Genomic DNA, 13,514 nt, shown 5'->3' on the forward strand with positions numbered 1-13,514 from the left:
GCATGCGCGCCAGTGGGCGCGCGCGAGGGCGTTTCCCGACCCGGGGGATGCTCCGCTCCGGGTTTTCCTGGAGGCCCGGAGCCAGAGAGGGTCGGGACCTGCGGGCCGGGCGCTCCCTATCCCCCTACTCAGGCTGGGACTCGGGGAGCGTCCGGCCCTCCGAGGAAGCCTGACTCCAATGGAGCTTGGGGTAAAGATAAAGCAGAGGAGAGGCGGCCTGAGGGGAGCAGAACAACTTTGATTTTTACTTAACTCGCTCTCGTCTCCTCGCTCCCCTTCCCCAAAACAACTTTCTCTTCCGGGGTCAGGCAGGACCGCCCCCGAAGCGTACCTTGCGCGCCGTGGGCGCCCGGAGCTACGAGATTCGGTGTGATTTTTGAGGTTCCCCGGTTGCCAGCAACCCCAGAAATGAGCGGGCTGCCCTCAGCCCCGCACCGCGCCGGGGCCCCGACTGTGCCCTCTGGTCCGCGGGCACCGCCTGCAGGCTGTGTAACCTGGGCGCACATCTTCTGGATGTTTTATTGTTTATACACTAATAGGAAGTCCCTCTCCCCATAACGTCAAAAGCAGAGGAGTCAGAATCTGTAAGGTTCTCATTGGCATGGATGCACCCCATCAGGAGTCCAAACGCAAAAACGAGGTAGCAAAGGTGAGTTTCTGAGCCTGTTCTAGTCCGGCCAGATGTTGGCTGGCTCCTGGCGACTATTTTGAGCTTGTGAGGAGGGAGGAGTGGGGGAGGTGGGGCACGTCGGCTGCGGGCTGCCAGGTGAGCATCCTCCAACCAGCTCCTGGGTTTCTGCACCAACACCCAGTATCTTGCAAAGGGAGATTGTAGCCCAAGAAGGAGTAGCTGGGGAGGACTCAGGAGGCTCACTACTGGATAATAAACGACCATTCATTCTCTCGCCCCTGATTCATTCCCAAGGACTAGGACCAGAACATCTCTTCTCCCCATCTCCAGAAAACCATCTGGCTCCTTTACATAGGGCTGCCGACCAGATCAAAGTCAGTCACACTGATGGATTGTCTTTTGGGTCCCACTCTGACTCCCCTACCAGCTGCCCCCTAGTCCTCACACCCTTCTCAAGATTCCACCTGTGGCCTCTGCCAGACACAACCGGGCTCTCCCGCCCCAAGTTGCCAAAGCTAAAAGCTGGAGCCACCTAATCCACTTTTCTGCAGAAGACTGAAAGCTGAGCATGCTCAGTGACCAAGGGAATTTTTGATCTGAAACTAGTTTATACAAGGCATACATGTCTACACAGACTTCCAGTTCCAACTGTGTGCAGGATAGTTTCCCACGGGGTTAGTGAGGAGGAGGACACTTCATCATTTCAACTCTAGGAGGAGGACTCCTTTCTTCCCAATCAGTGAGGATGGATCTGAGTATCACTTTGATTTTGAGCCCAGAATTATCACCTTAACTTTCTAATTCCGGTCATCCTTAAATTCCATTGCCAAACCCACTCCACTCTCTCTTTTGTTTGTCCTGGTGTGCTTTCTACATTCTCAGGGAAGAAAGGCCACCTCAACTTTGGACCTTAACCACTCTTCCATCATTCTCACATTCCAGAAACCCATTTTGTGCCACTTTTAGTGGAAAACTGTGGTTTCTGACTGAGAGACTGAGTCTGGAATGTAAGCAAGACATAGACTTGTCTTTGCAAGTTTTCTAATTGCTTTAAAAAAACAACAAAAATAAGAAAGGCCTGGCTCCTTCATCCTAATCTTCTTTGACTTCCAGAGATTACCACACTAGGTTATTAATAAACACCAAATATGTTTTAAAGATATGGCTGGTCTCTTAAAAAATTCAGACCTCAATTAGTATTCCCCGTGTGTCTCTCTATGACACTTACACTTGCATTATGATTATTTTTGTATGACCTTAATCCCAAGGAAATAGTGACGTCTTGGACAAGTACTGTCTCATTCATAGATCTCTATAATGACCACAGTGCGACACGCACATTAAATAATTGGCAAACTTCTGTTAACTCTGCGAAATCAGGGGCAGAATTCTTGACAATTTTGTTGCCAAGGATCTACCTAGAATTTGTCTTTTTTTTTTTTTAATCCACTGACCATAACACACCTAATCTGCTTTGAAATTCCCCAGCTTTGGGGCTCTCAGAAGATGCTACTGTTAGGCCTGCCTCTTGGTTTGTTTTTGTTTTTGATTAAGAGAATTTTTTTTTTCATTTCATTTTTTTTTTTTTTCATCCTGGTAAGTGTACTCTTTAATCCCCATCCCCTATTTCTCCCATCCCTATCCCCCCACCCCCACCCACCTCCCCTCTGGGTAACCATCAGTTTGTTCTCTATAGATAAGAGTTTATTTCTTGGTTTGTCTCTCTCTTTTTTTTTTCCTTTGCTCATTTGTTTTGTTTGTTAAATTCCACAGATGATTGAAATCATCTGGTATTTGTCTTTGGCTTATTTCACTTAGCATTATACTCTCTAGCTCTATCCATATTGCTGCAAATGGCAAGATTTCATTCTTTTTTTATGACTGAATAATATTCCATGGTATATAAATATGTATATATTTATATATATATACACACACACACCACATCTTCTTTATCCATTCTTCTATCGATGGGGCTGCTTCCATAGATTGGCTGTTGTAAATAATGCTGCAGTAAACATAGGAGTGCATGTATCCCTTTGAATTAATGCTTTTGTATTTTGGGGGTTAATACCCAGTAGCACAATTCCTAGATCATAGGGTAGTTAACTTTTTGAGGAACCTCCATACTGTTTTTCACAGTGGCTGCACCAGTTTGCACTTCCACTAACAGTGCAAGAAGCTTCCTTTTTCTCCACATCCTTACCAACACTTGTTGTTTCTTGTGTTTTTTATTTTAGCCATTCTGACCAGTGTGGGGTGGTATCTCCTTGTAGTTTTGATTTGCATTTCCCTGATGGTAAGTAATGAACATCTTTTCATGTGTCTGTTGGCTATCTGTATGTCTTCTTTGGAGAAATGTCTGTTCGTGTCTTCTGCCCATTTTTTAATTGGATTATTTTTTGGGTGTTGAGTTGTATCAGTTCTTTATATATTTTGGATACCAACCCTTTATTGGATATGTCATTTGCAAATATCCCATTCTGTAGGTTACCTTTTAGGTTTGTTGATTGTTTCCTTCACTGTCCAGAAGCTTTCTATTTTGATGAAGTCCCAATAGTTTATTTTTGCTTTTGCTTCCCTTGCCTCAGGAGACATGTCTAGAAAAATGTTGCTATGACTGATGTCAGAGAGATACCTGCCAGTGTTCTGTTCAAGGATTTTTATGGTTGCAGGTCTCACATTTAGGTCTTTAATCCATATTTATTTTGTGTATGGTGAAAGAAAGTGGTCCAGTTTCATCCTTTTGCATCTGGCTGACCAGTTTTCCCAAGACCATTTGTTGAAGAGTGTTCATATGATTATGGGTTTATTTCTGGCTCTCTATTCTATTCTATTGATCTATGTATCTATTTTTGTGCCAGTACCATACTGTTTTAATTACTGCGGCTTTGTAATATAACTTGAAATCTGGAATTGTGATACCTCTAGCCTTGTTCTTCTTTCTCAAGATCGCTTTGGCTCTTCAGGGTCTTTTGTGGTTCCATACAAATTTTAGGATTGTTTGCTCTAGTTCTGTAAAAAATGCTGTTGATATTTTGATAGGGATTGCATTAAATTTATAGATTGCTTTGGGTAGTATAGACATTTTAACAATATTTGTTCTTCCAATCCATGAGCACAGAATGTTCTTCCATTCTTTATATTGTCATCAGTGTTTTATAGTTTTCAGAGTACAGGTTTTTCACCTCTTTGGTTAAGTTTATTCCTAGATATTGTATTGTTTTTGGAGCAATTGTAAGTCATATCGATTTCTTAATTTCACTTTCTTTTTTTTTTTTTTTTTAAGTAGGCTCTATGCCCAGCATGGAGCCCAACGTGAGGTTTGAGCTCACAACCCTGAGATCAGGACCTGAGCTGAGATCAAGAGTCAGATGCAGGGGTTCCTGGGTGGCTCAGTCAGTTAAGCATCTGCCTTCGGCTCAGGTCATAATCCTGGAGTCCGGGATTGAGCCCCACATCAAGCCGAGCATTGAGCCTCCTATTGGGCTCCCTGCTCAGTGGGGAGTCTCCTCCTCCCCCTGCACACGCTCTCTCTCTCTCTCACTCACTCTCTCTTTCTGAAATAAATAAATAAAATCTTTAAAAAAAAAAAAAGTCAAATGCATAACCAACTGAGCCACCCATGCACCCCTCTTAATTTCACTTTCTGCTGCTTCATTATTAGTGTATAGGAATGCAGCAGATTTCTGTACATTGATTTTATATCTTATGACTTTACTGAATTCATTTATCAGTTCTAATAGTTTCTTGGTGGAGTCTTTAGGGTTTTCTATATACAGTACTTCCCAGAATTTGAAACATTAGTCTGGCAAGAGAGAAAAAAATGAAAACACCTTGTGAATTGGAAAATAGGGAACCAATTCTTTATCCTGAAGAGTTTTAGGCTTTCATTATTGATATAATTTCTAACCTTGTTCCCCATATACAAGTATCTTGATTGTGTTGGTGGTTGCATGTGTGTATACATTTATTTAGCTCATCAAACTATACATTTAAAATGGGAACTTATTATTATATAAAATTATTCATTAATAAAAGTAGTTTTAAAAGTTAATAAATAATATACAGATAAATGTATTTAAGAGGCAGTTGTAAATTACTTCTAGGACTAGAAATCATGTTGTTATTTATTTAATGCCCACTATTGTGCCAGTCACTGGCTTAATTTTCTGGGGGGATAAGAAGGAATATGACAGAGCTTTCAGTCTTACTGAAAGAAAGGCAGTTATCCAGGGAATTATAACAATCATAGTATAATTTTTTTCTTAATCTAGGGAGTCTAATCTTTGTCCTATAAAAAATTACATGAGTGGCCCTCTGAGTTATTTATATGCAAGTCAAATAGGCAAATTAAATCTTATTATATGCAATGCTGGACACTAGGAAGAAATGTGCAATAGAATCCCTCTGGGAGAGGAAGCACTCAGACCCAAACCTCTGTTTCTTCAAATTTGAATTTAAGGACATTTTCTAGAGATTTTATATCCCTGCTGTAAGGGAAGAACACCCACACCATTCAAAAAACATGAGAACCGACACAATCTCATGGGTAAATCAGTGTAGAATTCAACAATCTATATAATCAGAAGTAAAGTTGCCACTCTAAGATTTCTCTGATTTCCTCTTGCTACTAAATTAAAATTCCACCCCCCATCTCTGGCTTTTTACTTGGAATTTTTAGCCCATTTACATTTAATATAATTACCAGTTGACACTTGAACAATGCAGGGGTTGGGGCACTGACCCCTGCACAGTAAAAAATTTATGTGTAACTTCTGACTCCCCAAAGACATAACTACTAATAGCCTACTATTGACCAGAAGCTTTACTGATAAACAATTAACTCAGATTTTGTATATGTATTATATGCTGTATTCTTACAATATAGTAAGCTAGAGAAAAGAATGTTATTAAGGAAATCATAAGGAACAGGAAATACATTTATAGGACAATGCTATAAAAAAATCTACATATAAGTGGACGCACGTAGTTCAAACCCATGTTGTTCAAGGGTCAACTGTAGTGCTATGGTTGGATTTAAGTCTACTATGTTTTATTTGCTTTCTGTCTGTGCCATCTGATTTTTCGTCCTCTGTTCTTCCTTTTCCACCATCTTTTGAATAAATAAGTAATTGCATTCTGTGTATAGGCTTTCTAGTTGCAGTGGCTGCTCTAGGGATTACATTATACAGCCTGAAATTTTCACATGTATATACCAAAAGATGTAAAACATAAGACTCTTGCAGTTATCTAGGTCCATTTGCCACCTCTCTGCTCTTTTATGTTTTAGCTTTTATGTGTATTACATTTACCTATGTTATAAGCTCCACAACAGAATTTTGTAATTTTTTAAATAACCATATGTATTTTAAAGAAATAAGAAAAAAAAAAAGTCTCCTACATTCACTCATATGTTTACTATTTCCAGTGTTCTTTATTCCTACCTGACCTCATTCATCTCACCTTTCAGTGAAAGTCTGTTGGCAGTACATTCTCTTAGTTTTATTATGAAATGTCTCTATTTCACCCTAATTCCTTAAGAACATGTTCAGTGCATATAAAATTCTGGGTTGATAATTTTTTTCTCTCAGCATTCTAATTTTCTTCTGATTTTCATTGTTTCTTATGAGAAATCAGCAATATTTCAAATTGATGCTAAGCTGTATGTAATGTGTCATTGTTTCTGTTTGCTTTCAAGATTTTCTCTTTATCTTTGGTTTTTAACAATTTGACTATTATATGTCCATATCTATCCTGATGGGAGTTTACTAAACTTCTTGACTCTGTGAACTTAAAACTTTCACCAAATTTAGAATATTTTCAGCCATTGAGTCCTTAAATTTTTTTGCCCAATTTCTTATTTTTTCTTTTTGATATTATAATTTTACAAATGTTGAACTTCTTGGTAGTGGCACACATGTACTTGAGGTTCTGCTTTTTCCCCCATTGTTTTGTTCTGTCTGTTTTTCAAACTGGATAATATATATTTATCTAGCTTCACATTTACTGGTTCTTGCTTCTATCATCTCAAGCTACTATTAAGCCCATATGAAATATAACTTTAGATAGTATATTTTGGAGTTCTGGAATATCTATTTCATTCTTTTTATATATATATAGTTTATATTTCTCTGCTGAGATTTCTTATTTGCTCATTCATTAAGAGTATATGTTCCTGGGGCGCCTGGGTGGCTCAGTCGTTAAGCGTCTGCCTTCGGCTCAGGTCGTGATCCCAGGGTCCTGGGATCGAGCCCCACATCGGGCTCCCTGTTCCACAGGAGTCAATGCTTCTCCCTCTCCCACTCCCCCTGCTTGTGTTCCCTCTCTCGCTGTCTTTCTCTGTCAAATAAATAAATAAAATTAAAAAAAAAAAAAAAAGAGTATATGTTCCTTTATATACTGAATATAGTTATAATCCCTGCTTTAAACTCCTTGTATACTAATTCCAACATCTGGGTCATCTGTGTTAATCCCCATTGAATGCCTTTTCTTTTAAGTGTGGGTCACATTTTCCTGTCTCTTAGTATGCCTAGTAATTTTTGGTTGTATTCTGGATGTTATGAATGATAGAATCTCTGGATTCTGTTATATTACTTCAAAGAGTATTGATTTTTTTATTTTGTTTTAGGACACAGCTTAGGTGAAATCAGGCTTCAAACTCTTATGTCTTAGTCTCTTCAGGCTGCTATAACAAAAATATCATATATTGGGTAACTTATAAACATCAGAAATTTATTTCTTACACTTCTGGAGGCTAGAAGTCCATGATCAATGTACCACTAGATTTGGTGTCACGTGAGGACCTGCTTCCTGGTTTATATATGTTTTTCTTTACACTATGTCTCCACATATTAGAAAGGGATGAAGGAGCTCTCTGGGCTCCCTTTATAAGGACATTAATCACTTTCATGATGGCTCCACTCATATGACCTAATCACCTTCCAGAGGCCCTACTTCCACATTGGGGATTACATTTCAACAATATAAATTTGAGGTGGGACACATATTTGACCTATAGCATCTTATTTTCTCTGTGGTGGATGGCAGCTGAAATTTTGTATTCAGTTATTTTATTTTTAATGGTGCTGCTTCAAACATACATAGTTAAGAGGTCTTAGGTGGAGTTTATATGCAGAATTTGGAGCTTCTGTTCTCACTCAGTCCATTCTGAGGTTTCCCTCTCTCACTTCCCAGCTGCCATGGTCATTCCAACTCTGATCCACAGTACCTCAAGGCGGTCAGATTGCTATGAACATTGCCCGTTTTAATTTATCTTTAAATTTTAGTGGTTTTATGTAGTATAGTGTCTATGCTTGCCAAAGCCATAAAAACAGAAAACTCACACCATGGTATTCCCTTCTTCCAAGTGTACAGTCCTCTTCAGTTCCTCCTTGCTTTTGGTCACTCTCTAGTACCTTCAGATAGTTTTTTAAAAATATTTTGTCTAGCATTATAATTTTATCTATGGGAAAGTTAGTCTGAAAGAAAAACACTATTCCTTGCTTTTTATTAATTATAATCATTTATTTATTCAGCTTCACAGATTGTATTAGTATGTGGAAAATCCAAAATTTCATATTATATAGATTTTAATCTACTCCTCCATTCAGAGAAGTTACAAATGAGCAGCTTGAGTTTCATTTGTTTTTCTATTTTTCTCAGTCTCCTAATAAATGTGCTAATGATGAGTCAAATATTGAACAACATTTTGCCTTGGTGGAAATGGGCCAAACACTAATCTGTTATGTGGGGTGGGTATAAAGAACTCTTGATTTTGCATCAAATTTTTGCATCTGCCACTACTAGGGATTAGATCATAAGTGAATCATATTAACTCCAACATCCGTTTCTTTATTTCTACAAAAGACATGAAAACTGCCACACTCAAAAAGCTGTGGAGAAGACTGAATTAATGTAGTGGAAAGAGCTTTCTGTACTGCAGAAAACTACACATTAGGCATTAGTCATTGCCAATACTCTCTTCTCAGTTACCAGCTTAAAAGAAAGCCTACCATATGAGTACTGTATTTGGGAAAACAATATGGGGGATTAGTAGAAATGAGACTGTAAAAGTATTTTGACATGAATGAGAGTACACCAGGGGAGCCCAATCAAAAAAAAAAAAAAAAGCACCTGCCACTGAATCCATCTTTTTCCTGGCCTCTGCTTCATAGCGTTTTTCTCCAATAAAACTGAAAACTTGAGGGATGAAGCCTAGAGGGGGCTTACAAGCAGTCTTTCCTCAGGTTGTGGCAATGCTTTACATTTGTACAATGTTTTACAGTTCAAATGAACTATCAACATACATCATCTCAATTGATCAAAATGCATCTTTTAGTCATTTAAATAAACACAGCTGCCTCATTTCTTTTCCACTTTGATTTACAAAGGATTTTAGATGATCATGCAGATCAGTCTTGTCCTAGATCACCTTTATTTTATAGTTATGGTTCTTACAATATAAATTAAATCAATATGGACACTAAGTTTTCATCAAAGGCCAACAACTGTTTTATGAAAATAAGAAAAAAAGATATCAACAAACAGAAGTGTGCCCTTTCTACTGAGTAGTGCCATTCAGACAATTCAAATACCACTACTATTAAATGTTGATCATTTAACTAAAGGATGTCATGTCTCTCCAGTTAAAATTTCATCCATAAAATTGGATTCTAAGAGGTGCAAATGATATCTCATTGTGGTTTTTTATTTGTATTTCCCTGATGGTTAGTGATGTTGAACCCCTTTTCATGTACCTGATGACCATTTGGATGTATTCTATAATAAAATGTCTATTCAGTTCCTCTGCCCCTTTTTTAAATCAGATTGTTCGCTTTTTTATTATTGAGTTGTACAAGTTCTTTATATATTTTGAATATTAATCCCTTATTGAATATATCATTTATGAGTAGCTTCTCCCATTCAGTAAGTTGCCTTTCGTTTTGTTGATGGTTTTCTTCACTGTGCAAAGGCTTTTTATTTTGGTGTAGTACCAATAGCTTATTTTTGCTTTTGTTTCCCTTGCCTCAGGAGACATATCTAGAAAAATATTGCTAAGGTCAGTGTCAAAGAAATTACCGCTTATGTCTTTTTCTAGGAGTTTTATGGTTTCATGTCTCACGTTTAGGTCTTTAATCCATTTTGAGTTTATTTTTGTGTATGGTATATGATAGTGGTCTGGTTTCATTCTTTTACATATTGTTACCCAGTTTTTCCAGCACCATTTCTTGAAGAGACTGTCCTTTCCCCATTGTATATTCTAGACTCCTTTGTTGTAATTTAATTGAGCATATATGCATGGGTTTTTTTCTGGGCCCTCTATTCTGTTCTGATAATTATGTGCCTGTTCTTATGCCAATACGGTATTATTTTGATTACTATAGCTGTGTAATATAGTTTGAAGCAGGAAGTTTGATGCCTCTAGCCTGTTCTTCTTTCTCAAGATTGCTTTGGCCATTTGGGACCTTTTGTGGTTCCATACATATTTTAGGATTGTTCTATTTCTGTGAAAAATATAATTGGAATTTTGATAGGGATCACATTGAATCTGTAGATTACTTTGGTTAGTTTAGACATTTTAACAATATTAATTCTTTTAATCCATAAACAGAGAATATATTTCCATTTATTTGTGTTTTCTTAAATTTCATCAGTGTCTTATAGTTATCAGTGTATGGACCTTTCACCACCTTGGTTAAATTTATTTTATTCTTTTTGTTGCAACTGTAAATGGGATTGTTTTCTTAATATTTCTTCCTGATAGTTTGTTATTAATGTATAGAAACACAACTAATTTATTATATTGATTTCATATCCTGCAACTTTACTGAATTTGTTAGTAATTCTAACAGTTTTTTATGGAATCAGTAGGATTTTCTGTATGAAGAATTATGTCATCTGCAAATAGAGACAGTTTTATGTTTTTTCTGATTTGGATGCCTTTTATTTTATTCATTATTATTATTATTATTATTAATTATTAATTTGTGTAGTAGCTCTGGCTAGATCTTTTGGTACTATATGGAATAAAAGTGGCAAGAGTGGCCATTCTGGTCTTGTTCCTGATCTTAAAGGAAAAGTTTTCAGTTTTTCACCATTGAGCATCTGTCATATCATTTTGGGCTTATCATATATGGACTGGCTTATCATATATGGACTTTATTATGTTGAGGTATGTGCCTCCTATACCCGGTTTGTTGAGTACTTTTATCATGAATGGCTATTGAATTTTATCAAATGCTTTTTCTGCATCTATTGAGATGATTATATGACTTTTTATCCTTCATTTTGTTACTGTGGTATATCACATTGATTTTAAGTATTGAACCATCCTTGCATCCCTAGAATAAATCCTGCTGAGCAGGGAGCCTAATGTGGGACTCGATCCCAAAACCTTGGGATCATGACCTGAGCCAAAGGCAGATGATTAACCACTGAACCACCCAGGCATCCCTCAGCCATTATTTCTTGAAATAAGTTTTCTGCCTGCTTCTTTCTCTCTTCTTTTTCTGGGACCCTTATAAAGTGAAAAATTGGTCCACTGGATGTTTTCCCATACCTCACTTAAGCTATCTTCATTCTCTTTTCTTTTTGCTCTTCTTTTTTTTTTTTTTTTTTTTTTAAGATTTTATTTATTTATTTGACAGAGAGAGACACAGTGAGAGAGGGAACACAAGCAGGGGGAGTGGGAGAGGGAGAAGCAGGCTCCCCGCAGAGCAGGGAGCCCGATGCGGGACTCGATCCCAGGACCCTGGGATCATGACCTGAGCCGAAGGCAGTCGCTTAACCGACTGAGCCACCCAGGCGCCCCTTTTTGCTCTTCTGATGGGATAAATTCCACTGCCCTGTCTTCAAATGCTCTGATCCTTTTGTCTGCTTTATCTCATCTGTTGTTGAACCCCTCTATTGAATTCGCATACACATAGAATATAACTATAGTTCATTTGACAGACTTATTTCAGATTTTTAAGTCTCTTAAGTGATGTAGAAAATAAGAAATTTATAAGTAAAAATTTAAACCAATTCTCTTCCAGATCATAAAGTACAATTATTAATAAAAGCTACTGAATTAAGAATTCAATGAATCTCAGCCCTAGCTCTTCAACAAAATAACATTGGATGTCAAAAGATTCACCTCTTTCATTCCTGTTTCTCATCCTAACTGGAGCGGATGGCGTAACAAAGTATATACGGTCTCTGACAACTCTAAAAGGACTATGATCATACTTCTTCCTCAAAATGTTCTCCTTAGTATATCATTTAGTAAATGGCACAAAGTCCATCATAAGTAAGTGATCCTATCAGGTTTTCATTTTTATAAACACTTCTCTTTCATGATTCACAGCCAGTGCACCTGTTTTTCCATTATCACTTTTTTCCTTTTCCTTCCCAATGTAACTATCATCATCAAATCTTTCTGCCTCAGAATATGTACCTGCTCATGGCTCCTTATATTTCTTTCTTTAACTGTTCATCTGGCTTATTTCTGTCTACTTTCCTGAGAAATAATATTTCAAAAGCAGAACTTACTTAGTTTAATAGAGTTATCGGCAGTCATAGACAACCCAAATAATTAAATACTATCTCTAATAAAATAGCTTCTCAATAATTTATAGAAATGGAAGAATGCAAAATGTCAAACTGTTACTGTTGAATCTACCTTTTTAATATCCAAGCAGTTAATATTTATGTAAAGTATGTGTTTTAATATTTATACAATGAAGTTTTAATATTTATGATACTTATTTAATATTTTGATATGTTTTACTAGTTACTATTCATATTTTTGTATTTATATAATCCTTCTTCTAAGCCTGAGAAGACACAAATATCAAATTTTGCCCATGTCAATCTCTCTTGGGAGGCTAACACAATTAGGCAATGCTATGACTAAGAGCAGCCACCAGGAGAAAGGGAGAAAAGGAGCCAAGATCATCCCAAGGCAGGACACTTCACTCTAGGGAGGTAGCTGGAGCTATGACTTAATTGGGAATAAAAAACAAGTTTCCCTCCAAATGTGGGACTGGGAGTAATATTTATATTTCACCATGACTACCTACCTGATCTTTGCCACTCTCTGAGGAAGGAAGCTAGAATGTGTGTGTGCTCATGTATCCATAGACCAAAGAGGGGGAAGTGGATAGAAAATGTACCAAGGAGACAGCCAAAGGGGAAATGGTTTTTAAGAAACAAACCAACTCAGAGGAAAAGTATAATTATGCATAGAGTGGGAAATGAAAGGTACAGATAGCATGATAACTTGTAAGACTATGAAAAGAAGTCATTATTGTTATTATTTTTATGTTGTTGGGTATGTTGAAGCTTTATTACTGGTATAGCCAGTTACCGGCTTAGCAATGTATATGTTTCCAAAGTATGTAAGTCCCTTATGTAAACACAGGACTCTTCATAAAAACTTTTCTATAAAATCAGTGAAACAATTGGGCATATCACAATCCCTAGGCTAGCTCTCTACAATATTTAAACCATGTAGTAAACAAACTCTCATATGGCCCCAATTATCTCCATATCTTGATATTCATGCTCTGCATTATTCCTTCCTATAAAAAGACTATGTGTGGCTTCCATCTTGGATGCTCTCTCTCATTCTCTTGGATTGCTTCCTCTGGAGGAATCTAGCTGCCATGGCCTGAGAGCCCTGTGGAGAGGTACACATGAATAAGCTTGGAAACAAATCTCCTGAAGCATGTAAATAGCCACATGAGTGAGCTTGGAGGCAAATACTCTCCCAGTTGAGCCTTGAGATGACTGCAGGTCTAACTGACATCTTGACTACAACCTCCCGAGAGACTGAACCAGAGCCACCAGCTAAGCTGTTCCCAGATCACTGGTGTACAGAAACTTTGAGATAGTAAATGCT

General features: G+C 37.5%; 1 protein-coding gene across 1 annotated transcript in view; it reads left to right on the forward strand.

The window, feature by feature from the left end:
* Nucleotides 1-24: 24 nt before the first annotated feature.
* Nucleotides 25-13,514, forward strand: part of KLHL31 (kelch like family member 31) — a 126,689-nt gene continuing 113,199 nt past the window's right edge. Inside the window, exons 1-2 of the mRNA XM_078055228.1 lie at nucleotides 25-649; nucleotides 2,872-2,930. Of these exons, the coding sequence (XP_077911354.1) occupies nucleotides 2,928-2,930 (3 nt within the window). The 5' untranslated portion in view covers nucleotides 25-649; nucleotides 2,872-2,927. The remainder of the gene's footprint in view (nucleotides 650-2,871; nucleotides 2,931-13,514) is intronic.

Source organism: Halichoerus grypus, chromosome 9 (assembly GCF_964656455.1).
Source record: "Halichoerus grypus chromosome 9, mHalGry1.hap1.1, whole genome shotgun sequence".
Lineage (NCBI taxonomy): Eukaryota > Metazoa > Chordata > Mammalia > Carnivora > Phocidae > Halichoerus > Halichoerus grypus.